Source organism: Simochromis diagramma, unplaced genomic scaffold (genome assembly GCF_900408965.1).
Source record: "Simochromis diagramma unplaced genomic scaffold, fSimDia1.1 OVJJ01000343.1, whole genome shotgun sequence".
In the NCBI taxonomy this organism is placed as follows: domain Eukaryota; kingdom Metazoa; phylum Chordata; class Actinopteri; order Cichliformes; family Cichlidae; genus Simochromis; species Simochromis diagramma.
Genome location: NW_024386831.1, coordinates 7813293 through 7838865, shown reverse-complemented (window position 1 = coordinate 7838865; position 25573 = coordinate 7813293). Strand labels below are relative to the sequence as shown.

At 44.2% G+C, this 25573-nt stretch overlaps 3 protein-coding genes across 6 annotated transcripts; 2 read left to right on the top strand and 1 right to left on the bottom strand.

Moving 5' to 3' along the window:
• The first annotated feature begins 904 nt into the window (after window positions 1-904).
• LOC120731042 (motor neuron and pancreas homeobox protein 1-like) lies at window positions 905-4789 on the top strand. Its single transcript, XM_040027774.1, has 3 exons — window positions 905-2349; window positions 3174-3334; window positions 3532-4789. The coding sequence occupies exons 1-3, from the start codon at window positions 1884-1886 to the stop codon at window positions 3874-3876; spliced, it is 972 nt and encodes a 323-aa protein (XP_039883708.1). The 5' UTR covers window positions 905-1883; the 3' UTR covers window positions 3877-4789.
• A 221-nt stretch (window positions 4790-5010) lies between these two features.
• Window positions 5011-19713, top strand: cfap65 (cilia and flagella associated protein 65). 2 transcript variants are annotated; one of them, XM_040027769.1, is made up of 35 exons: window positions 5011-5054; window positions 5264-5346; window positions 6527-6714; window positions 6791-6893; window positions 7163-7329; window positions 7459-7664; window positions 8007-8143; window positions 8226-8451; window positions 8586-8854; window positions 8924-9118; window positions 9206-9417; window positions 9531-9687; window positions 9826-9945; window positions 10071-10322; window positions 10416-10555; window positions 10697-10781; window positions 10882-11028; window positions 11193-11358; window positions 11446-11574; window positions 11687-11900; window positions 12114-12242; window positions 12402-12492; window positions 12599-12684; window positions 12811-12877; window positions 13342-13452; window positions 13542-13733; window positions 14364-14522; window positions 15815-15976; window positions 16122-16238; window positions 16906-17040; window positions 17121-17171; window positions 17264-17481; window positions 17575-17691; window positions 17808-18176; window positions 18287-19713. In XM_040027769.1, exons 1-35 carry the CDS (start codon window positions 5033-5035, stop codon window positions 18333-18335), a joined length of 5271 nt encoding a protein of 1756 aa, XP_039883703.1. In that variant the 5' UTR covers window positions 5011-5032; the 3' UTR covers window positions 18336-19713. The 2 variants fall into 2 exon arrangements, with proteins under 2 accessions (XP_039883703.1, XP_039883704.1); XM_040027770.1 differs by having other exon boundaries at window positions 5016-5131.
• Window positions 18493-23957, bottom strand: LOC120731041 (FAST kinase domain-containing protein 3, mitochondrial-like). Of its 3 annotated transcripts, none has more exons than XM_040027773.1 (10): window positions 23823-23957; window positions 22758-23571; window positions 22434-22584; window positions 22124-22311; window positions 21854-22022; window positions 21178-21263; window positions 20845-21013; window positions 19693-19762; window positions 19383-19497; window positions 18493-19127 (listed from the first exon to the last, which is right to left on the bottom strand). In XM_040027773.1, exons 2-10 carry the CDS (start codon window positions 23553-23555, stop codon window positions 18978-18980), a joined length of 1896 nt encoding a protein of 631 aa, XP_039883707.1. In that variant the 5' UTR covers window positions 23556-23571; window positions 23823-23957; the 3' UTR covers window positions 18493-18977. The 3 variants fall into 3 exon arrangements, with proteins under 3 accessions (XP_039883707.1, XP_039883706.1, XP_039883705.1); XM_040027772.1 differs by having other exon boundaries at window positions 23757-23887; XM_040027771.1 differs by lacking the exon at window positions 23823-23957 and adding an exon at window positions 23670-23729.
• Between the last annotated feature and the right edge of the window lie 1616 nt (window positions 23958-25573).

The window sequence follows — 25573 nt, the reverse complement described above, 5'->3', positions numbered from 1 at the left end:
ATCTAATGCCCGGAGAAGAGATCACAGGGTGGTAATTATTTTACAGTCGGTTTTTACAGCTTTGGATCTGTCCAACATCACAGTGATGTATCTGACCATCAAAGACACCGAGAACGAGTCGCCCATGCTATAACATAAAGCATTTACTTTATAACAAATACCCAAGAATTTGCAATCAAATTGCTTGCTCTTGTTAAAGCAGGATACATAATAAATGTTATAGAATATATGATGAACATGTACGCTGCTTTGTGGACTCTTCCTGTTCATGCACACAGTTTTGTGCAGCACGCTGATGGGTGCATTAGCCATGGATAAGACACCTTGCTGCGCCCATGCTTTAATATTTGATCAGTGATGTAAGTTATGGTAATTACACAACATCAACTCCTGCTATACGCACAGCTCTTCCAGTCAAAGGAGGCGGCTGATAATTTACTCAAATATATATATGTATATGTAACGTTCCAGCACACACATGCACCTTTTACTTTAAACACGTAGGCTGTTTCTCTTAAATGCTGTGTGCTCAGTTCAGCAGGTGTTGGTGTATTTGTCTTGGACATGAGAACAGTTTGTTTTCCCAGGTCAATGACTGTCTCTTATCAATCCTGTAAAGTCCAGCAGGAAATCACACCTGGTGACTGTGGAAAATAGTCTATATAGATGAAGGCTGAACCCTTTAAGCGACGCTTAATTGCTCAGTTTCAGCCTCTAGATATTGTCTGTCTGTTTGTCTGCGACACGTAGGAATCAGTTTAGGTTGAAGGGAAGATCTCCTGGAAAACTATAACTACTTACATGCCGTCCTCTTTTGTGCACATTAATATATAAAATATACTACTGCATGCAATAGACGAAGAAGAACAGATACAGCTGCTTGTCTGCACATCTCTGTCTTCCCTTTCCAAATCTTGGTTGCATGCACCCTGTGTATAATTGAAGAATAAATGCCAACTACTACGTGTTTTTTGTCACCTGTGTCTACTTTGCCGGTGTGGTTCTAATCTACAGGAGGGGAAAACAAAGAAAAGTTTGCTTTCTCTCAGTTTACTGCCCTTTTATGTGCTCTGTAGTGTGGTGATGACGATAATCATGGAAGCGGCTGCTGATAAGAACAGTTGGGTTTCTGTCAACCTTAGCAGGCTATAAAGTTTAATCAAGAGTTAGCTGTAAAATGATTAATTTTTGTCATAACTCTAAGTAAGATTACAGCAATTAAGGCAATATAGTCGTCAAGAGTGTTTGCACCTCACACATGTTGGATGTGTAATATAATGAGTGTGTAAGAGGTTGTGTGAGAAAACTACACCTCGACTTCACCTGAAACAGGGTTAAAGATAGAGCACGCAGACATTTAAGGAAGAAGAAGTTCACATTATTAATCTTTCTTTTCCTTTTTACAAAGTTCTCCTACACAGGTTAATCTTTTCTGCTTTCTTTGAGATTTATTGAAGCGTAAATGGTTCTAACAGGGGCTTACAGGAAGCCATTTCTGTGACCTAGTTGTATGCATAAGAAGGACGAGATCAATTAACACCAGAAGAGTTTGTGAGTTCCTGCCCCTGTGCTTCTGCAGAGCTCTGGCCAATCACAACAAAGCAGACTTTGTCGTGCGCTTGGGTTCGAGTAATTTTTGCGCTCACTGTCGGAGCGGTGAAGTGTTTTTTACACGCAGAGTTCGTGCAGTGGGTCAGAAAAAAGGCATTTCTTCCGTGAGTGGGAATGACAAGCTTAACCCGTGTATCAAGACCTTAGAGAAACATCAAAGTTCATCAGAAGAGTTTATTTCATTATTGAAGTTTAGGTTCGGGTTTTAAAAACAACAAAAACGCTTCACACGAAATAACATCAACTGTTCAGAGGACACATCTCGAGTCAGAATGACAGCCAACATGGAGAAATCCAAAAACTTTCGAATTGATGCGCTGCTGGCGCACGACGTGGACCAGAGGACGGACACGGACAGTGCGTCCCCCGGGCTGTATCACGGCAGGAGCCCCGGACACAGCCCGCTGTCGACCGGCGGCTCAGAGACGCCCTCCTCCCCTCATCCAAACTCCTCAAACTCGTCTCCGGCGCAGTCTGAAGTCCTCTCCAAGTCTCATCTCTTCAACCTGTCCCAGTCGGGATTCCCTGCCCTGCATCAGGTGGGTCTCATCGGAATGCACCCGAGCTCTGTGTATCCCGTGGCGGCCCTCGGAGGCCAGCACACCGCCTTCATGTACCCCGGCTTCACGCAGCTGGTCCATCCGTATCCGGAGCAGCTGAAGGGGGTCACCGGGACGCTCCCACTGGAGCCTTGGATCAGAGCCGGGATAATGATGCCCAGACTCAGAGAGTATAACGGTGAGTTTGCGTGTTTGTTTCCACAGATGTGCATTTTTCTCGCCTATAAACTTTATCATTGTTATTTTCGTACATGGTAAGAATTTTTCAACATCTTAATTTTTGGATCAAAGTTTTTGAATATTTAATAAAACGTGTTATAACATTCTTCTGCTTGGTATTAACATTTAAATAATAATTTAATAGTTGCAGTGTTTCTTTGTTGATCACGTATTTGGCCAGTGTGTTAATTTATGTAGAACAATAAAGCACTTCATAAATTGATTCTATATTTTTTCTTTAGTTATTGATTGTTTGGTGCACAGCTGCATGTGTTTTTCTCTGAGGTCGTTTATTGTAAAGATCACTATTACCTGTGTGTTCGTACTGAAAGTGCTTTGACATTGAGAAGCTGTAGTTTGAGGACGATTTATGTCATACAAATAACATGCGCTGTTTATGGTAAAGGTAACACCTGATACAGACCTACCACTCAGTCAACTGATCACACTTATAGTGTTTTCATTAAGGTAATGGACCCCTGTGATGGTTTATTACTCCTCTGCAGCAATCCTGTTATCATGACCCTCCATCAAAGCAATAACTGTTAACTGACAGAAACACTGTGACACAGGTCGGCCGTGGCAGCAATGAGAAACCAGGATTTGGGATTTTGTAATATTTCCTTTCCTCCTTAATCCCATTTATAGATTACCTTTGTGTAGGCCGCCATATGATTTGCTTCCTTACAGGCCTACCAGTCATAACAAGTGAAATATTTCCACTTGCAGAGACAAATTAATATCATTGATATGTCATAAATAATTTGTCTGGTTTCTCCTCAGCACCATCTCAGACAGGTTTGTTGGGGAAGTGTCGGAGGCCCAGAACAGCTTTCACCAGTCAGCAGCTGCTGGAACTGGAAAACCAGTTCAAGCTCAACAAGTACCTATCCAGGCCTAAACGGTTTGAAGTGGCCACCTCGCTCATGCTAACAGAGACTCAGGTTAGACGCTGACAAAGTTAGTGAATGACCATATAAGCCAACAATGGCTATTTTTTGTGTGTAACATTAACAGCTCCCTGGTGTTTCATTTTTACTACATTCTTGTCAGCATTTCATATACCAACTTCATTTATTCTCAGTTCAGCCAGCTACATTACTAAATAGTCCAAACTGTGATGATTCCTGCCATTTTCCAGGTTAAGATCTGGTTCCAGAACAGGCGGATGAAGTGGAAGAGAAGTCGCAAAACTAGGGAACAAGTAACTCCAAGCAGCCTCGCGGACAGAGAAAGAAGCAGGATGGATTTGAAGAGTATCAAACGTCACGGTGGCTCTCGCACCTTGAGCCTAGAGGATGAGGAGGAGATAGCAGGGGAACACGAGGATGAGAAAGAGCAGATAAAAGAGCTGAGAGAAAGTTCCTTTGGCTCTGTTGGGTTCACGAGGCATTCAGGAGGAGAAATGGGAAACTACAACTCTTACTCAGAGGAGGAGACTGAGGAGGGAGGCCCAGGAACAAAAACTGGGGCTTTCCCATCATAAACTCATCCATGTTTTTATTATATGTCTTCTTATGCTCATTATTATTAAAATAGTAATGCCATTGCAATCCTGTGCACGAAGACGGTGGAATGAAAACAACGTTTTGTCAAAAGTTTTGCTTGGTTAGTTTGTTTTTTAACAGCCTGGATCATAGTGCTAAACCAACTCCAAACATCTCAGTCTGTTATTAATATTACATGAAATCAGAACTGTTCAATTGTTATGTACCTGAACATTTAATGCTTTAATAGCCAGCTATCAATCCATGAGTTATGACTTTAAAATCAACAAATAATTCAGACTTTTTGAATTTATCTTTATGACTTAAAGCCCACTTCCCTGTCCTGCCACCTGCAATAAACACATTTATCTTTGTACGCGCATGCAATTAAACTACATGAACGAGTGATAATGGCACTTTCATAGAAGGTAGTAGACAATGAGACAGACATAAAATAAAACTAATGGTGTCAGTGTGGATGGTAATATTATCCAGGTTTCCTGGTCCATTACAATACGTGATTTACGTGAACTCAGCTGACGTTTCAGGGCATTATAAACACATAACAGGCACACTGTCGTGTTGCTACTGTATTTTTTTTAGGAATTTAGTTTGTTTTATGATATTGAATGCTTTCCCTTTGTTTTAGTTTCTTGGAAATGCTTGTATTTAGTTAAAGCCATGGGCTCAGTGAAATATCTGCATGCCTTGCTTTTCAAGTTTGCCTTCTCATTCCCCTTGTACTCTGTAAAAAATATATAATTTAACAGTTATAGAATTTAATATATTTCTTTTTTTTTGCAATGCAGTGTCAGAGTTTTTGTTTGCTTGTTAATAAAATTTTCGAAATTACCTTAAATTCATGTGGTTTCAAGTTTGTTGAAAAAAAATGAGAAACTTTGGATTATGAATTATAATTAAAGTTCTATAATTTAATAAAGTAGACACAGTGTGGCTGAACCATTTAAAGGATGATTACCTGCTATAACCTAACATATCTCTGCATCCGCGTATTTACATACCGTAAAACTACGTCACTGCGTCACTACTCTGGTTACGTCCTCACGTAGCAGTTCGCAAATGACCCTTATCAGTCGCCGTAATTTCTTCTGGAGGCTTGTTGCTATGGAAACGACAACGCAACAACGCTGACCCATGTCTGTTCCCGGTGTTCGCGGTGTGTTCTTTCTTCTTCGTCTTCATTTTTGAGGCAAATAAAAAGTAGTTGAAGAGTTTGCTCCGCGTGTCGGTAAGGTGAGGTTGTTTTTTAGCCACCAACCAGTTCGTGTTCCTGACCGTAAAATGTGTCTTAAACGGGAAAGAGCTACGTTACCACTTCCCGTGTTTCCTTCTGTGTCGAGGACTAAGCGTCTTCTTCCTTTACAGCCATGTTAGCGGAGACTCGGGGTCCTGACCCGCTGGTGTCTGCCGCTCCACGGGAGGCCTCCGTCACTGGCAACGATATCAAAGTAAAGTTTGGCATCATTGTTTTTTTCCTGTTTGAGATCTGTGAGAATAACCCTGTGCTGTGCTCACATTTACGAAACTGTGTTTGTTTAGTTTTGTTTACTTTATGTCAATAATGTAAACAGTATACAGAAAATAATCCAGTAAAAACTCTACAATGTCACAAAGTTATCAGTGTTTATTTATCCAGCTTCCCTGTTGATTCAAACCTCAATAACAGCAGTGAACACATTTCTAACTACACATAATATGCGCTACATAAGATACAAATTATTCCCGTATTATCTTGTTTTCACAACTCCATAATTGTGCTCCACGCAGCAAAGCAAGTAGTAGCTAAAAAACAGAAACACTGACTAAAATTCAACATCTTCCTCTCCTATCTGATGAAGATCATATCTTTATACTTCTTTTTGGTTAAATTTATGTTTGTTGCAAAAGCCCTTAAATTATGACCTCCTTTTCTCAAAAAACAAACAAACAAAAATATGAATAGTTGCTGCTAATTTTGTTTTTCTCTGGGAATTTGTGCTGAATTTCACTGATCTGTAAATTTCAGTATTTCAAGCTGTACGAATAGTGAAATGGTCCTTATGGCCTGCAATGTGACAGATCCAAACTGCTTTTTGTTTTTGAAGAATAAAAAGTGAGTGTAATGTACTTGTGTAGTTATTGTCCCAGACATTTGAACAATAGCTTAAATAAGGTGAACATGGAGTGATGTGAAATCTAAGGCCTGCTCTGCTTTGTTTAGTGCTGCTTGTTGACACTGAGGGATGAATATATTTAACGTGTCCTTTCTAACTATCTATAATGTCTTTTTCTGTATCAACACCATCTATCTGGATCTTTATATTTGTATTTAATCCATTTACAACTAACATCATTAAAGTTTATTCACATTTAATCATAATTTGTTCTTATCAAGCCAAATCTTTAATTGAAATATACTGTGTGCAAAAAATGTTCAGTGAATGACTTCATCCATTCCTATTGGTCAATGTAAAGTTTGTACAAAAATGTATCATTTTGAAGATATAGTTGCCTTTTCTCAAAGAGACATTGCTGTATGACTGTTTCAGGTCCACCATAGATGTTAAATATTGTTTTGAATTTGGAATAAATGTTTTGTTTTTTGTGTTTTTCCAAAACTCACATCTCCTGTAACACCAAACCTGCCAGGATCCAGGGATTCCCCACAGGCAGAGGGTTGGGAAGTGTCAGCGACGAGCACCAAGCCAAAGAAACTGCTTCTTTGGAGTGGAAACGAGACCAGAGCTGGCCTGGGAGGACTGGGACCTGGGCAGAGAATTTACCAAGACATTAGTGTTAAAGAACGTCCACAACAAGCTAAAGAAGCTACACATAAGGTGTTTAATCTGCTCTGTGCAAAGCTAAGCTTTGTTTTATCCCTGCAGATAACACGTCCCTCGCTTCCCTTCACAGGCCTCCAGTGTCCAAGATTTTCTCCACCTTGGCTCCTCACATAGCTGTCATCAGCCCCGGGACTTCCTTCTCCATACAAGTCACCTTTAAACCTCTTCAAAGGGTAACACATGTCAAAATCAGACAGAATACTACTTGATCTCCACTGATTTTGAAATATGAAATGTACTAGTGCTTTCATGCTTATGCAGCAGTGTCTCTGTAGTCAGTAACCTTACATGATACAAACTGATGTATAGAGAGCAGGTAAATATAAAAGTAATTTAACTGTTTCAATAAAATCCTGAGTAGATGATAAACTATTTAAATACAGCAGCTCACTTTGTGCTTTGAAGTCTTCTGCTTGTGTACCGCTGTGTGTGTCTGAGACAGTGTGAGTATGAGGACAGCATTGAATTTCAAGGGAAAGAAGGCAGCTTTCATGTATGCCTCCGTGCCGTCGTTCCCTCTCACACCCTGGAGGTTCCTGAGTCTGTGATGCTCCCGCTCTGTGCTGTTGAACACTCCACACACACTGATTTCCCATTAAAAAATGCCAGGTACACCGTTATGTCTCTGTGTGTATTTCATTTAACCTGTATGTGTGTTTTCTATGTTGGGAGGAAATAGAAAATAGAACGCTTGCTTTTATTTTACTTTAATCGCCTCTTTTTTATTTAATCCTGTAGTAAACTCCATACGTACTTCCAGTGGGAGTGTCCTGCACCATTCCAGCTCCGTCCAGAGCAGGGCCTGCTGAAACCCGGTCAGGAGTGTCACACCACAGTGGTCTTCTGGCCACAGGAGGCACTGGTGTACCAGCAGCAGGCTCTCTGCAGGTTTGGAGAGGAGGGCAAGCTCGAGAGCAGCTGCACTGTCCTGCTACAGGGACTAGGTACTGTAACTAGCAAACCAAAGATCTGACCACAGTGTCAGTGGGTAAGGGTTAGCGTGAGAAACTGTCATAACTGTCAGCCTCCTCACCATCTCGTTTACTTGTACATCATGACCAAAATATAAAATGATGGGCTTGGCCCACTCCCATAAAGATAACGTTTGCAACATCACACGATGAACGTAAAATACAAAAGGAGGAATACAAAGTTAGCCTGAATACTGTTTTCCCTGTAAAATTCCACTCTAGGTATTTTTAGATCTACTTCAAATAGTCAAAAGCTGACACATCGGTCTTTCAAGCATCTGTTTTACCTGCGACTTTTTATCTTGCTTTTTTAAGCTAAATATCCACATCTACTGGTGAAAAATCCCAGCAGCAAAGGGGGAGAAGATAATGGTGGCCCACTGGTGGACTTTGGTCCTGTTGCTGTTGGCAAGAGTTTGCAGAAACACTTTGACATTTTTAACCCGTCTCCGGTGGGTGGTGCACATAGACACGTAAGTGCAAAAGTTCACGCTCGAAGCCTTCTCCCACACATCTTTGCATCCTTTCCTGCAGGTAACGGCGTCTTTTTCTCTGTCACGGCTGCCTGGTGGGGTGCCCTCGTTTGGATCAGAGTTCAGCTGTGATGTCACCCGTGGTAAGGTGGCTCCTGGTGGATCACGGCGGGTTTCAGTCACTTACTCCCCTGCTGTGGTGGATACTGTTTCAGTGGAGTACTTGTCTCTAAACTGCAAAGGCACGCTCAGTGAAAGTCTGCTCAAACTCTCTGGGCGTTGTATTGGTAAGAGGCCCAGACATGAAGGAAAACTCAGTTTCTCTGTAGCTTTAGTAAAGCACATGTACACTCCCTAGAAAGTTGTATTTTCAAATAATAAAAGGAAGATAGTTTATAACCCAGATAATCTCCTTTTGCAGGTCCCAAAGTTGCCTTGTCTTCCTCTGTGGTGGATTTTGAATGTGTTGAAGCAGGAGGATCAGTTGTACGGACGGTGGAGCTCGTTAATGCTTCCACTGCTGAGGCTTTCTACCAGTGGGATATTGACTGTAGTGGGAACAGTGTGTTTAGTATCCTACCAGCAAGTGGCGCTGTTCTCCCACATAGCCACACCAGAGTGAAGGCAGCCTACAGGCCCACACAGCCTAATGCACACTACAGGAGAGTGGCATGTCTCGTACTGGACGGGGTAGGACATGTTAAACACGGCACGGAGACAAGCATTTCTACCTATGTGCTTACATAATGTCTCTTTTAGGAGCCGGTGTTTCTTGACCTGATTGGTACCTGCCACTCAGGGCACCAGAAACCTGCCATACTAAAACCCGAACACTTGGTTCTGCACACGCTTCAGCAGGACTGCAGACAGAATTCACCACATGCCCCGGCAGCCCTGCGGGGAGGTCATAAAATAGAGTCTGACCAGAAAGGGCTGCACTCCCCTGTGGAGGGGGTATGCTTCCATTTTCACATTTCTGTATTTAAATATCAGCGAAGGCTTAGACTTGCCTCTCTGACTCGTTGTCTGTGTCATTTACAGCAGTTCATGTCAGCCACCGCCGTGGAAGACTTTTACCGGGCCTGCTTGGGGCGCACGGATCCTCTCTGTTTGAAATCTTCATTGCCATTGCTACGTGTATCTGTGGCCCCGACTGAACTGCTGTTTAATCACAAGCATACATCCTCTTCATCTCCTTCATCTGCTTTTACGCAGTCGGTCTCTATCACAAACCACACCAGGAGGAAACTCAGGTACGTCTTCGTGTCCTGCAGCGTGGCTTCTTTTGATGTTTTTGTTTTTCTGTCTGAAATCTACCTTTAATTTCTGACCGCTGATGCTTATATTTCATGTATTTCCCTTCAAGTCTCGTGTGGACTGCCGCCCAAGAGTCTCCATTCTCCATCGCTCCATCATCCTGTGACTTGGCTCCACTTAAGTCCACCTTGTTCAGAGTGACGTACGCGCCCAAGCAGCTCAATACTCTGCACGGAGCACAACTTGAGTGCTTTGCATACGATAAGGTATTATTATTTCATACACTGCAGTAAGCTGTGCATTACAACAGGCAGCGGTGCTTTTCTGACTTAGTATAACCTGGTCTTAAACAGTCACATGCTTTCAAACCTATGCTGTCAATCATGCGTCTTTGGACTCTGCAGCACAGTCCAGACACAGGTGTGTGTCCGCCTTGGTGTGTGACCATCAGAGTCATTGGCCACTCCTTTCAGCCAGGCAAAGAACACTTCACTCCACGCTGCTCCGTAAATCCCCCTCACGTGGTAAGAACCAAAAAGATGCACTTTCTTCAAATCCCAACTCATGAGGAAAATCTTTAAGATAATAAATGAAATATTCCTTCTTAGAAACAACATCTGGAGCTTGCTGAATGATTTTGTTCTACTAGGTGTTTCCAGCCCTCAGTGTCATTTCCTATCGGACAGTCCTGCTTCACAATGTTGGAGACTGGCCGCTCACTTTCTGTTTGGAGCGCAGCTCAAACCCTGCCCTGGCAGAATCGGCATTTGTAGTTCCAAGCTGCGGTTTGATCCAGCCAGGAGATCACCAGATCCTGTCCCTCAGAGCAGTGCCAGCAGAGGATAGTTCTGACCAGGGGTTTAAATTACACCTGCAGCTCAATGCATCTAAACTCACAAAGGTGCGGCCCTGCACGAGACCCGTCAGTCAACAGTCACTCACGTTTTTACGTTATTTTTATTTTACCGTCTGTTAATGTCTCTTTCTTCTTCAGGAACTGACAGTTGTCAGCGTGGCGGAAAAGCTGTGTGTGTCTCTGGAAGGAGGCAGCACTTTATATTTCCAGCCAACAGCAGTGGGCTCGCAGGCCCAGCGCACCCATCACATCAGGAACCGAAGCCTGTTGCCAGTGAGGTCGGCTGCCTGATTTGTTTCTGCGCTCTTATTCTGGTCGTGTTTTCCGACATTTTTCAGTGTATTGTTTGTAGTCTGGACTTACCTCAGGATCATTCATCTTGTCTACAGCTGGCTTTCTCTGATTTCCTTTCATGATAGATTCCAGTGGAGCATTCCAGAGCCAGACCAGGAGCTTATCTCTGTCAAACCAGATGCTGGTGAACTGCATCCCAATGAGTGCTGTGTGAGAGACTGAGAGAGGAGTGCACACTGCACATTTATGTAGACAGTAACTGTGGAACTTACTAAAAAAAAGCTGTTTAATTTGTTTATTTTTACTACAGATGCAGACGTGGACCTTCAGTCCACTGGCAGAGAACGCATACACACTAGAACCTACTCTAACCTACTGGCCTGTCCAGTCACATGGATCCATCAAGTCACACCTCACCCTTGTAGTGGAGGGAGTGGGATCCAGGGGCTGGATAGAGGTGGAACTATTCATGTGTTTGAGTGATTTTAATATGTACACATGCTTGTTTTTGTTTTTTGTGAGTCAGTCATAACCGTAGACAAATATTGCAAGAAAATTCAAGCAATCATTTCCTGTAGCTTTGGAACAGCAGCAGATCTTTAGAGGTGCCTTCCTTCCCAGGCAGAGAAATCCATCCTTGATGTGGGAGAGACTTTGGTTGGAAGCTGTCGAACTGTTGAGATTCCTGTAGTAAACAAGAGCCCCTGTCCAGTCTCCTTCGGCCTCTCTGTGCAGCAGATACTTCTGGATGATGAACATCACTCTGACTCTGCAGCTCAGCCAAGCGGTATCTCGTTTTGTGATACACGTATACGTTCATCTGCACTCTGTACTTTTTGATTCTACTAGTGAGACTGAATCTGTGTCCTTTTAGCCCTACAGCTGGACTCGGAGAGGGGAACTGTTGCCTCTCACTCCACCATGGTGGTCCGATCCACAATCAGACCGAACAGGCAAGCCGAGTACCTCTGGACCATCACATATACAACTCTGAATACCAGTGGTAGAACACATACACACTCCATACGCTTAAATGTTTACTGCAATTTAACTCCAAGTCATTATTAAGCAACGCTGCCTGTTTTATCCTGCTCTCCCTGGCTCTCTCTCTCCAGGATGTGTGATGTCATCTCCCCAAGCGCTTTGTGAAGTGCGAGCTAGGGGTGTGTTTCCCACCCTGCAGGCGATGGATACGTGGAGCTGTGGCTGTGTGGGTAGACTCAGCAAGACACACATATGGAAACTCTTCTCACTGGACTGTCTCAACGACCAGCTGCTGTCCAACCCGTCCTCTGAAGAACTGACCTTTCAGACTCCCACCAGGCACAGGTCAGCGTCTGAAACAAGCAAAAAAACTAAGCAAAACAGAAACGTAACCCTGGAATAATTAAAGTTTTTTGGTATTTATGGTAATTTTTTGTATTTGAATTATTTTGTATTTGTTGTAGAACAGTTTGTATTTCCTGAACGACAAACAGTCATTTTAAACCTGCAGTGTCTGGGTGTGGTGCGCACCACCCTGTTGTCTCCATCTGTCTCTAGCCTGCACACAAGTCCTTCCATCTTCACCAAAACCATGCTGGATTTCAACTTTGGTTCGGCTCCTGTTGATTCAGATCCTTCAGACTTTATGTTGATGTTTCACAACCCTGGATGTATTCCTGTACACTGGTATGTAAATATCATACCATAAAGTATACTATTATTACAGACCAGTCTGCTCTATGCACCCTGTCATTTTTCATTTTTGTTGTTGAAAGTAGAGCGTATGCGATGGTTTGAAGGTAAATTCTACCATCTACTGATAGTTGTCTTCTCCTTTGATATTAGGGCCTTCTTGTTTCCGGAGGATCAACAGATAGAGTTGGAGTACTGGGCAGTGACGGGAGAGTTCAGTAACACAGAGCTGTCCCAAATGAAGGTCTTACTTTTTTGTGTCTTTTGTTTATTCCATTTTGCAAGAAAAAATATCAATATTATGATACGACAGAGATAAAAACAAAAGTAATGTTTCATGTTTTTCACAGGTTCAGGACAACCAATTGTTCAGTGTTTCACCTCGCGCTGGAACTTTGCTCCCAGGCCAGAAGAGGGCAGTACACTTCAGCTACAGGTCAGAGATCATGACTGCACATGTCCCATAATCATTACACACCGACTAAAATCTGAAGCAAATTAATTGATTAACCAATGAACTAATAAACTGATACCAAAACATTCAAAACGTTGTCGTTCACAGTCACGTCTTTGTTGGGACGGATCACTTTCCTGTTGTGTTCAAGCTCTCATATGGCAGAGAAATCTTGGTGAGGCTTTTAAAAGCTTTATATTTACGCAGGTCTGACAGTGCAGTAAAAATAAGTCACCTGACAGTTTTGCTAGTGTCAAAGGTAAACTAGCTTTGTGCTCCTTTTACATTTTTGACCTTTTTTTGTGATGCTATGTCGGATTAATGAATGAGGGGCATGACAAACAGATATTTATGAAGTCAAAGAATCCAGTTTTATTTATATAGCACCAAATTGCAACAGCAGTCGCTTCATGGCACTTTATTTTGAAAAATAAAGACCCCACAGTTATACGGAGAAAACCCAACAATCAAACAACCCCCTACGAGCAAGCACTCGGCATTCTGTAAGAAACATTTTTAACTTATTCATGTGACAGTTCACATTTTAAGGGATGATGTACTTTCTTTTAACATCGGCACATTCGCTGCATTCGATTGTTTTCATTGTCTTTGTGTCCATTTCATGTATTCTGTGTGCAGCTGAACTTTCAGGGGGCGACGGTGGAGAGGGATCAGCCACATCTCCACTTTGACTCCCACCAACACTTCTTCACCTCCGTAACTATTGGAGACTGCAGTCCTCCAAAGCAGGTGTGTCTCTGCAAGTGTGTGCAGCGAGAGGATATTTACAGCCCAACGCTTGGAACGAAAAGATTTGTGATTGTTTGTTTACCACGCAGGTGTATGAATTACACAATGGTGGGGCAGTGCCAGTGTGCTATGAAGTGGACGCAGCTGTGTTGTCACAGCTTCAAGCTGACAACTTTGACCATCCAGTGCTGCGCTGCCTCAATCCACAAGGAGAAATTCCTCCAGGGAAAACTGCAAAGCTGGAATGGATCTTCTCACCGCTGGAGGCGAAGACGTATCACGTACGACATCATACTCTGCACATCTTTCCCTGTCGTCAGGATATTTACACAACCTGATTCCAGAGAAGTTGGGATGCTGTTTAACCTCCTAAGACCCGAACTCTTCCACGGCAGCATTTTTAATTTCTCTTTGACATTTGGGCTGATTGGGGCCCGATGAATGTAAAAACAAAGAATTACCAGATGTTTTTTACCTTATTTTTGTTTTTATGAAAATAAATCAGAGCCACATATGAGGATATTAGTTTAAAACTTTGATAGAACAGTAGCATATAATGTCCTCGTAAGTGGATATCAGGCCCTTGTAGAGAAGAATTGAGTATTTTGGTCTAAATAACCCAAAATGTGATGTCCACATATGTGGACGCAGGTCCTAGGAGGTTAAAAATGTAAATAAAAACAGAATGTATTGGTTTGCATATATACATGTATGTATTTATTTATTTAGAGTTTATGAGATTCTGTTTTTATTTACATTTTGCCTTTTTTGGAACTGGGTTTGAATTGTGTTTTGTACTTCACCAGCTGGCATTGTTATCATTTAGGTAATAATCATTTAGAAATCAAGAGGAATTAGAATGATAACAGATCAATAACGATAAACACACTCTGTCGTTTCTGTATCCCCAGGTAGATGTTCCTATCCACATCGGAGGTAGTGACTCAGCGGTCGTGAGGTTTGAGGGACGTGGGCTTAGCAGCCTTACACAAGACTCCTCAAACCACTGTAACAGCAGTGACTGTCAAGCTTTTGTACCCAGTGGTACGAGGGTGCCCTTCCCGGGACAGGTGAGACTACGTTCATTTGAATCTTTTTTGTGTATCATTCAGGGTGCTGGAGAGGAGAGTTCGTCCGCTAGTCGAACCTCGGATACAGGAGGAACAATGCGGTTTTCGTCCTGGTCGCGGAACACTGGACCAGCTCTTTATCCTCTCGAGGATACTTGGTGCATGGGAGTTTGCCCAACCAGTCTACATGTGTTTTGTGGACCTGGAGAAGGCATTCGACCGTGTCCCTCGGGGTGTCCTGTGGGAGGTGTTGCGGGAGTATGGGGTGTCTGGCCCATTGCTACGGGCCATTCAATCCCTATACAACCGTTGCAAGAGCTTGGTTCGCATTGCCGGCAATAAGTCGGACTCGTTCCCGGTGGGTGATGGGCTCCGCCAGGGCTGCCCTTTGTCTCCGGTTCTGTTCATAATTTTTATGGACAGGATTTCTAGGCGCAGCCAAGTGGCGGAGGGCTTTCGCTTTGGTGGCCTCAGAATCTCATCTCTGATTTTTGCGGATGATGTGGTTCTGTTGGCTTCATTGGGTGAGGGCCTCCAGCTCGCAATGGAACGGTTCGCAGCCGAGTGTGAAGCAGCGGGAATGAGGATCAGCACCTCCAAATCTGAGGCCATGGTTCTCAGCCGGAAAAGGGTGGAGTGCCCACTCCGGGTCGGGGATGAGTTCCTGCCCCAAGTGGAGGAGTTCAAGTATCTCGGGGTCTTGTTCGCGAGTGATGGGAGAAGGGAGCCGGAGATCGACAGACGGATTGGGGCTGCGGCTGCAGTAATGCGGACGCTGCACCGGTCAGTCGTGGTGAAGAGGGAGCTGAGTGTAAAAGCGAAGCTCTCAATTTACCGGTCGATCTACGTCCCTACCCTCACCTATGGCCACGAGCTGTGGGTAGTGACCGAAAGAACGAGATCGCGGATACAAGCGGCGGAAATGAGCTTCCTCCGAAGGGTGGCTGGCCTCTCCCTTAGAAGAAGTTCGGCCCGGGGGGGCTCGAGTAGAGCAGCTGCTCCCACTCGAAGGAGCCAGTGAGTGGTTCGGGCCTGCAGATGCCCCTGGCGCCCTGGCGAGGTTTCAGGTGTCCACCGGGAGAGGCCCCGGGGCAGACCAGACACGCTGAAAATTATCTCTCCGGCTGGCCTGGGACGCTTGGTATTCACAGCTGGAGGAGGTGGCGGGGAGAGGAGTCTGGACCTCTTTGCTTAGGTGTACCCCGCGACCCGACTTCATTCGGAAGATGGATGATGGTGTGTATCATTCAAATATTATTTTCATTGAATTCTAACATGTTTGCTTTATGCAGGTGTTGTTCCTGTCTGAGGACAGCATCTTCCTAGGTGACATCCCCGTGTGCTCACAGTCTTCGAGAATCTTCTTCCTCACCAACGTGTCTTGCGCAGACACCGCCCACTATGAATGGGACCTGCCCCAACACACCAACCAGCAGGAAGAGGAAGGTGCAAAGGTAGCCAAAAAAACATAGATCCGCCCTCTTTGTGTGGCTCTGTTTGACTGTCACGGATCACACAAACACGGCTTGTATTCATTGTTGTACAAGCCATTATTTTATTCTCTTTCTCACGTTGATGAGCGTTGATGTGCTGTGTCAGGTTGTGCAGATCCACCCAGACCGAGGTCGTCTTCGTCCGGGGGAGTGTGCCCTTTGTGTCCTCACCTTCACTTCTACTGATTACCCCACAGTTCATCAGCTGGATGTCGTCTGTCAGGTAACACAGACGCATCATCGTAAAGTTTAGGTTTTGTTACAGGTGGCACAAAGGCCCAGTTCACACCACTGAGTCAGTACAACGAGGTCTTTGTCATGTTCCACAAACCATTTCTGTGCAGAAACTGCAGCGTGGTGTGGTGCATTATCGTTGTTTGCAGCAATGCTTACTGTTGCCCTAGGAAGGTCACAGGCCACCTTACCCACGCAGGGTCTGATGCATCTCTTCAGGGTTCTGTGCTTGGACCTCTCCTCCTTCCTTTATACATGTTACCCCTGCCACGTGTCACCTGCAGGCACGTTATGCAGACGACACGCAGCTCTATTTTCTTTTAACCCCACTGACATTCGTAAACTCAAAGCTTTGCCTGCTTTGATGCTGGATGGAATAGAACTTACTGCAGCTAAAATAAGTACAACAGCAGAGCTCCTGTCTGTAAAGTTAATATGGTAAAAACCTCAGGGTCCTTTTTGAAAGCACCTCAGCAGGATTAAACATCTCACTTCAGACATCCAGTCTTGTTTTATGCAGCTCAGTTTTACCTAAAAGAAATGTTTTAAAAACATTTTATCCTTGTTCATCTTCTGTCTTGTGTTATAAATCAAGTTTTTTGTTATTATTTGTATCATTTCCTTGAATTGTTGCGTCCTTTCCCTCTCTTCTCTAGGTTACTCTGGAAGCTGAACGTACTCGGTATAACGATGCTTTGCAGCGCTGGGGAGAAGAAAGAGAAAGACAAAAAAACGAATTTATAATCACGGACAAAAACATCACAGAGAGCCAAAGAGTTCTGATCGACGAGGTCTGACTTCAAAGACTAATTATTACATTTTTTAAAATCATGTAGAAATCAAAAGTATTTCACTCCTTGTCTCGTCACAGACACTCCCAGCAGTTCCTGTAAGAAAAGGTCCGCCACTCAGAAAATATAAGGTGGTCTCTGTGATTTTATTATTAAAATAATTACGAGACTATAAAAGAACATGAAGCTTTTATTCTGACTTCACGTTCTCTTTCCACTCTAGACCCTTCCTCCCATCTGTGCCAGTGGTGCGTATGAAGCAGCCAGTGCAGGCACTAAGCTAAGAACGGCCGAGCTGCGGGAACAGCGACGGATAGCAAAAGTATGGAGGCGCCCCGACCCCCCCAGACCTGCTCTGCTGTATCTCAGGGTCACAGCACACTCCCATGACCTTATAGAGTACCTAAAGAACTGTCCTGATTACTTTAATAAGCATTATAGGTAAATCAGATACAGAATATGTTCAGTCCTTCATCCCTGAGCTTAACTGTAGATGCTGGAGCGATGACATGTCATTTCTCCTGCTGTTATTAGAAGCCTTCAGTCAGTTCAGATGCATCATCCTGAACCCACCGTCTCTACTGGGCTTCCTGCTCCAGCACACAGCCCCGACAAAGAGATCCTCTTCCACATACTCAGCTGTCTGCTACGGTACCGCCCACGTGTAGAGTAGACAGCCTGTCTTATGCATTTATTCTAATTTATAGATCGGTGATATTTAAGATGACAACACTGAAAATCAATCATGCATGTTCTTCGTATTTCAGCGACATACTCGATGACTCCGCCTTCATCCAGCGTCTGATTTCTTCGGCCTCCAAGCCCGACACCTACCGGCCCGCGGGATCGTCCTCTCCTGACAGATCATCGTTTCCATCCTCCTCCTGTCAGTGTTTGTGTCCCAGCTCTTCTCCCCCCGCCAGGCCGCAGACTCGGGCTCTGAGCAGGGCAGTGGGCAGCGAGGAGAGTGCAGGGTGCTCAGGAAACACGCCCCACACACGCGAACATGTGTCTGCTTTCATGAGTGAACTTGTTTTGATGAACACCCTCCAGAACCTGATGATGGAAGCTGTCAGAGGAGAGCTCGTCCTCACGGCGTGCCCCCGCTCTAATATCCTGCCACCTGTTAGTACCAGGTGAGTACAGACACACTCACATTAGCATTCGCAGCGTTTCCTCTTTCTTTAGTTTGTTGCACGAGTCAGAAATGGACTCTAATTATTTGACGCATTGTTTGCTCCATTAGGAGGAGGACGCCCAAACCCCCGACCGGGGAGGAGAAAACTCACCTCTGACACGAATGAGATGCTGAACAACTACATGTGTCGTCAACAGTTGTGTATTATTTACATCTCGTGTGAATTTTATTCTGAAATCTCGATCATCTTCAGTCTGTGAGGCATTCTTGTTCTTCCCTATAAAAAGTCAAAATAGCACACAGAAGCTAAGGACGAAGGTTAGAGCCGTACCCAGCGCCATTTAATATTTCTCTTACTATTACTCACATAAATAGAAAATATAATTTTCAACAATAAATTAATAGCAGAATAGAAAATAGCTTTAAATATACATATTACCAAGAAAAGCTGGCAATAAAGGGAATTATTACCCTACCCCAGCTGGCAGCAGACGCTCCACAGCATCTCAAATATTACTTATAGGTTCTAACAATGTTTGAGAAAATCTTTTAATGGAAGGGATGTGTATAATTTAAGTTCAGGTAAAAGTTTGTTATATGAGAACAGTAAAGAAACATTTTTGGAATAAATCCTCTAATCCAACATTCTGACACCGTGTCCGGATGTATGAGAGTAACAGATTACAGATTACTCCCCGTCAGTCTGTCCATCCTTGCAAACAGACTGCCAGCAAATTCAGCTGTTGTGCTCACGATCCTCAGGTTTTGGCCTCTTGGTATCGTTGGTACCCCGAGCACATTACAAGCTGGTTTGTCTCACTGTGGATTTTTGGTTTAACTGGTTCGCTGCTTGATTGTTAAACTTGGATACAGCAGGAAAGATCTTGTCGTGAAGATACTGGATCTGTTCCTCTTCAGTTTGCAGTTTCTCAAACTCAAAGTAAGGGATCTGTTAGAGCGACGAGACGAGGAAGAAAATAAATACAGATCAGCTTTGATATTTTTGACCAACACAATAAATATAAAACTTTAAAGATATGATGTTAACATGCCAAAAAGAGATTTTAACAGTTCATTTCAATGAGCAACAATAGCATTAAGTTTAAGTTGGTCCTCTCAGTTTACAAAGAAGAAACTCTTACATTTTCTATCCGGTTGCAACCGTTCAGTTTCACGAGTATCTTCTGGGGTTTTTCACACTTACCTCCACCAGCTCCACGCCCATCCTCTGCAGGTGTCGTCTCTTTGTGACTTCCTTCCCCAGCAGGTGTCGTGTGTTGGTGCAGAAACGGTTTGGATCATCCAAACACAACACAACTCTACACGCGCACAACACATGAAGAAAAGCTTAATTACTCACTTAATTGTCGTTTTAAACAAAACAGGGCTTCACATTTTCAGCTGATTCAAAATCTAAAGGATGTTTAAGCCTCACAGGTTAGGAGTCTTCAGGCACATTTTCTTACAATTTATTGGAAATTTGTTGAAACGCTGAGAGTCAGATCAGTTCTTACCTCTTGTAAGTGTGATCCCACTGAGACGGAGGCAGAACAAATCCACTCTCATCCAGGCAAATCTCCACATCTTAACAAAAAGGAAGAAATGGAAAAAACGAACTTCCCGTCACAACACGATCTATCCCAGCACGCAGGTAATACACTCACGGGCTACAGCTCTTATCTCACATATCTAATCAGCCAATCACATGGTAGCACCTCAGTGCTTTCAGGCTTACAGACAACTGCTGAAGTTCAAACTGAGCACCAGAACGAGAAAGAAAGGTGAGCCAAGGAGCTTTGGAGGTGTTATGTTGCCGGGGGCAGACGTGCTGCTCTGAGCATTTTCTATTATACATTTTCTCATCTCTAGTGTTTACAGAGGGAGGTTTGAAATAGAGGAGGGCGGAGGAGGGCGGAGCAGGTCTCTGCGTAAATATGTTTTATTGATATCAGAGGAGAATAACACGACTGCTCCTGGTTTACAGGAAGGCATAACTAACTCAAATAACCACTCATTCCAACCAAGGTGAGCATCTCTGTGAAACCTGGAAGCTGATGGGCTTCAGCTCCAGGAGACCAGACTGAGGGCCTCTCCTGTGAGAAACACAGGGCTGAGTTTGTTGAGTTTCTGCTACAACATCCAGAAATTTGAGTAAAGAACATGAAAGCATAGATCCGTCCTGCCTTTTATCAACTGTTCAGCCTGCTGGTGGCGGTGTAGTGGTGTGGGGTGTGTTTAAGTACCAACTGAACATCGTTTAAATGCCACAGCTTAGCCGAGCATTGTTGCTGACCTTGTCCATCCATTTATGACCACAGTGTACTATCTCCTCATGGCTGCTTCCAGCAGGATACAGGATACGAAGCTCAAATCATCTCAGACACGATGATGAGTTCACTTTACTAAAAAGGCCTCCAGTCTCACAGAGAGCCTTTGGGATGTGACAGATTGGCAGATTGGCATCAAGGACGTGCAGCTGACAAATGTTCAGCAGCTGTGTGGTGCTCACATGGTGACCAAAATCTCTGAGGAAACTTTCCAGCACGAGGGGGGCCAACCCAGACTGTACCTAACAAAATGTCCAGTGAGCGTGTAATAAGCATGAAAGTCAAATACCTGAGCTGCAGGTACTGTGATGATGTGTCACGTGTCCTGTTGTAGCTTACCTATAGTGTATCCACCATGAATCATTCTGGTGGAGAAAAATGTGCCCCCCAGCAGCTGTGCTAGAGGACCTTTGACCTGTCTGTATAAAAGACGTTCCATTGGTGTCTCAAAAGCCTGGCCTGCTGAGGAAAACCTCTTCACGTGAAGAAAGAAGGGCAGTCTGGGACCCTGGCGAGGAGAGCAGTAAAGACGAATCACTCCTGTTATCGAGGAGCCAACGCCTTCTTTTTGTTTTCGAGTTAAATGAGAGCGTTGTGGTTATAATTCACCTCTGACAGTCAGAACTCGTGTTTACAGTATGAAAAATTATAACCCTGTTCACAGATTCTTACCCAGTAGTATGTGCACTCTAACATGGTGGAGAGGTGGAGCTGTGTCAGCTGCCCCAGTGTGTTTTTGTCCAGTGGCTCCCCCTGTGCTGCAGGACACAGAGAGCTTACATCAGAGACACTGCGTAGCCTTGTGGGTAAATACAAAGTCCATGCAGTTATATGTGCAATATATTCTTGTACTGTAAAGAAGTTGTTTCTATTTGCTAATGCTTTTTGACAGCTAGCAGAGAAACTAAGATCCATCCATTTTCTTCCACTTGTCTGACTCAAAGCTGGGCTGGAGCCTATCCCAGCGTGCATTAACCATTTACACCTACAGCCAATTTAGAATGAACCCAACAAGCATCAGGTGGTTCAGACTGTGGGAGGAAGCCGGAGAGCAGAAACTCCACAGACACGGTGAGAACATACAAACTCTGCTGTGAGCTGACGGTGTAACCATCGCACCACCCAGCTGACACCTAACAGATACTTCTGCACTAAAATAAAGTGACAGCAAGTGAAAATGTTAGATTAAGGAAACAGAAGAGTGTTTCTCAGCCAGAGTGTTTAAGCAGCAAATAACAGACATCATCCCTCTTAGACAGGAAATATGGGAACACCCAAAAATGAACAGTGACAGACTTTTTCCTCTCCTCCTGCTTTTCACAGTCTGAAATAAAAGCCCGGCGCGTACCTTGCAGCTTCTGTAGAAAGTGTGGGCTGAATACTTTGGTCATGTAGTTGAGAGGGAAGCGTTCCAGGTGGATGCAGGCGTGCATCACGTCAACCAGCGAGCGAGGCTGGAACTGTGAAAACCTCTCTGACAAGATGCTCTCCAGCTTCTTAAACATCTGGCTGGAGCACTGATGAGGAACAGAGCAGTGACACATTACAGCAGATTTGTAATAAATATGCAAAACATAGGATCTGTTTATAAACTCTGAGAATATGAGAAAACCTTCACCTGTGGCAGGTAGTTGAGCCTCCCCATCGCAACAATTTGTTTGGCTATCTGAAGGGTGGTGTGGTTCTCAGCGTGGCGTACAAAGTTTTCAGCCACAGCCTCAAAGAGTGGCTCAGAACGGCACCTCATCTGCACACAATACTCCATGATGGCACTGATCAGCTCTGGATCGCACTTCTCCAGCCTCCCTGAGACAGAATGAAAACTTATTTTCTGGTCTTTTATTTTTTAATACACAAATAGTGAAATCTGATCAGAACAGTCACAGACGCACTGACTTAAGTGTATAATAAAACTATAAAAAACACACCTGGCAAGTGTTTCTCCATAGCCGCCACGAGCTCTCCATCATGCTGTTCCAGAGTCATTAAAGCAGTGAGTACCTTCATGATTTCATCATCACGAAAAGCTTTAAAGACCCGCGATGCCCTGTGACTCAGCCTCAGCACCAGGGAAACAGCCTGTGAAACAAGTATTATATGTTCTCACGTCACTTCGTGTAAAAGCATTAAATATTATTATTATTATTGTGGTTCCTAAATGACAGAGATTAAAATTTGTGGATGTTTAAGTGACAGCTGGTTTGTCATCACGAATCAAAGACAATCAAAGACGATGCTGCTGCTGTGTCTACCTGTGTCTGCTGTAACTTCAACAAGGACTGCAGAATATCACTGACTTGGCCGGCTTTCAGCCGGTGGACCAGCCTTCGTGTGTCTGTGTGCAAAGCAGACAGGATTCGGGTCTGCTGCTGGCTGGCAGGCTCACAAAACCGCGTCAGCAGGGAGTAGACCATGACAGCCTCACTGGGAGAGACGACATCCTCCTCCACAGCAGCGCACACACAGTCCAACACCTCTGTCAGCACGCGTGACCGGCGGCCTTCCAGGGCGCACACCACCTCACCCAGGCGGCAGAGTTGTGCCACCCCGATGTCCCTGTTGGAGAGCAGTTCCAGGCACTCATTCATCAGTGTGAGGACAGGAGGGCTGTGGGCTTCCAGGCCAAACTCAACACATGCTCCAAGTAAAGAGGCCAGCCCCTCTGCCCTGTCACTGCGGGGAAAAGCTTGCAGCCTGGAGCACAGTTCAGCGATGACATCCTCTTCAAACGGAGACTGAATATCGAAGAGAGCAGCTGCTTTACTCTGTGGTTTGGTATATGGGATGTACGGAGAGAGGGCTGCTCCTGGTGCCTTTTGAGGTGCTGTGCGTCTTCCAGTCCGGTCCCAGCTCGGTCCAGTATCTCTTTTCCTCAGTAGTGGAACCGCAGCTTCGCTCATCAGCTTCACGTCTGTGCCGCGCGTAATTTGGAGACATCGCGCTGTGTTGCTGCCAAACTCCACACTTGTGCGTTTTCGCACTGAACCACAATTTAGAGGAAAAGGTGAGGCCGCCCTGACAGAGGCCAAGAGGCACATCAAGGACTTCATTTCCCCCCGAAAGATCCTGAGTCAGAAAACCAAAGAAACCCCTCTGTCAGTACAGATGACAACTTCGACACTCAACACAAAGTCATTATTGACCTGACGGGCGAATCTACTGACGGGAAAAACATCAGCGCAAACTCTCAGAGCGACTGCAGAAAAAACAGCAAAGTTAAAAGTTTTCAAAGAGTCATAAAATGTGCTCACTCTGCTGTGAAACGTGCTACAGAAACGAAATCCCTCCTGCTTTCTGTCTGATTGCTGATTACATACCGTCAGTCAGGACCACAGGCTGCTCCTGCTGCATGTTACAGAACTCCCCGTCAGTGTTTGGTAATGAGGTTGTGTAAGGTGCCATGTCTTTGCATGTGCTGCCACACCGTGGTCACACCATGTACTGCACGCTGACTGCACGGTACATACTCATACCGCCGGGTTAGTGGAAATCTGGCGGGGGACGTCCTCCCACGGGAAATTCATGAGCTGTGGCTGGCCGTCTACCCGTGGACACGTCCCAACCTGTCTGAAGATTTTATTCTGATATTTAACAATTGGCCAACAATTCTGTGTCTGCTTGGAATCACTTGTTAGTGTTGTTTCCTATAAACGTTTTTTGAAGTCTGAGATCCGTTAAAAGGTCTTACTGACTGAAATTCTTCACAGTCTTAAAGAAAATGACAAATTCACTTAAATTCACGGGGTGAATAAAATGTGAGATTCTGGTCTCAGACTCTTAGTTCCTCTGACATCTTGAATTATTTCTAATTTAGAAAATGCTTAAAATAAAAAAGAGGACACTTGGCTCAGTCATGATGAAGAACTTTAACAACACTGTTTGCTTAAAGAAACCTTAACACATTTAAACAAGTCAACAAGGGCACAAAACCCTCTGGAATTAAATAATGGCACAGAAATAAGGCTTCATCATCTTTATAAGAAAAATTACCGGGACCGTACGAGGGAAATTTATTTTTGCAGTTTATCTGAAAAGCTCCACTTGCGCTTTGGCGACTTTTAAACATCATCAGGGGCGCGCTGTCTGTCCGGTCTGTGAGTCTGTGAGGGATCAGAACGATGACAGTGAGACCAAACAGACCGAATTAACCCTGCTGCTGACTCTTGTCTCCACAAGATGGCACCATGCACAAAGAAACCGACCCCAAAGTCTGAGTTAGTGTGGAGAGTTTCGTTCAGTCACACAGCAGCATATGCTGTGCCTGAAATTAGAGCATGAATTAAACTGTAAATCTCTGTATTTCTGAACTTGTAATAATATTTGCAACAAATTGTTGTTAATTTTCTTGTTAGTGTATTTTTTTTTCTGACATCTGATCTGTTTGAGAAGTTCAACATGAGGACGTGCGTCTTAAGAAAAAGTTTGTGAGTCGTAAGGCAGAACAAAAAATCATTTGTGTCTCTATCTTCAAGGCAATCTGTGTATGTGTGCGCGTGTGTGTGTGTGCGCGTGTGTGTGTGTGTGCGTGCATGCGTGTGTGTGTGCGTGTGTGCGTGTGTGTGTGAGAGAGAGTAAAACCCATCTGGCTGGTCCTTCTATCTCTTTGCAAACAGGCAGCAATACCACAGGCCCTGTGGACACGAGCTGGACGAAGAAGAAAGAGCCAGAAGACCCGGAGCTTTCAAATGGTGAGGAGGGCAGAGCAGATAAGATCTGCTATAATAAAGTTACTGTTCTGCCAGTAATGCTGATGAATCACAGTGAACAGTCACTGAGACTCTCTGTGTTTGTCGTGTTTTGTAAAAAAGTGAAAGACTGACTTCACATTCGAAAAGTTTTTATTTCTTATGAAAATCTTGATGAAAAAACTAAACTGTAGGTCGTCTTTTACAACAGCAGCAGCAAAATATCTGGAGGAGGAGACGCCGGGGATCCAACTCATTTCATCATATAAACCACAATCTTACAACCAACGACTGCGTTAAAGATTCAGAGACAGAAACGTCCTTGTGCTTCAGAGTGAAACTGCCAAAAGTGTTGGAAACTTCTAAAACCGTGTTCACGCAGT

What these genes read in the sequence shown, in the direction of transcription:
- LOC120731042 (XM_040027774.1), top strand. Translation starts at nt 1,884, where the DNA reads ATGACAGCCAACATGGAGAAATCCAAAAACTTTCGAATTGATGCGCTG. An exon ending in CAGACTCAGAGAGTATAACG is followed by an intron (nt 2,350 to 3,173) that starts GTGAGTTTGCGT and finishes GTTTCTCCTCAG; the next exon opens with CACCATCTCAGACAGGTTTG. An exon ending in TCATGCTAACAGAGACTCAG is followed by an intron (nt 3,335 to 3,531) that starts GTTAGACGCTGA and finishes GCCATTTTCCAG; the next exon opens with GTTAAGATCTGGTTCCAGAA.
- cfap65 (XM_040027769.1), top strand. Translation starts at nt 5,033, where the DNA reads ATGTCTGTTCCCGGTGTTCGCG. An exon ending in CACACCAGGAGGAAACTCAG is followed by an intron (nt 9,418 to 9,530) that starts GTACGTCTTCGT and finishes TTTCCCTTCAAG; the next exon opens with TCTCGTGTGGACTGCCGCCC. An exon ending in GGGTGCCCTTCCCGGGACAG is followed by an intron (nt 14,523 to 15,814) that starts GTGAGACTACGT and finishes TGCTTTATGCAG; the next exon opens with GTGTTGTTCCTGTCTGAGGA.
- LOC120731041 (XM_040027771.1), bottom strand. An exon ending in CTTTCTACAGAAGCTGCAAG is followed by an intron (nt 21,264 to 21,853) that starts GTACGCGCCGGG and finishes TGTGTCCTGCAG; the next exon opens with CACAGGGGGAGCCACTGGAC. An exon ending in TGGGATCACACTTACAAGAG is followed by an intron (nt 19,498 to 19,692) that starts GTAAGAACTGAT and finishes GTGCGCGTGTAG; the next exon opens with AGTTGTGTTGTGTTTGGATG.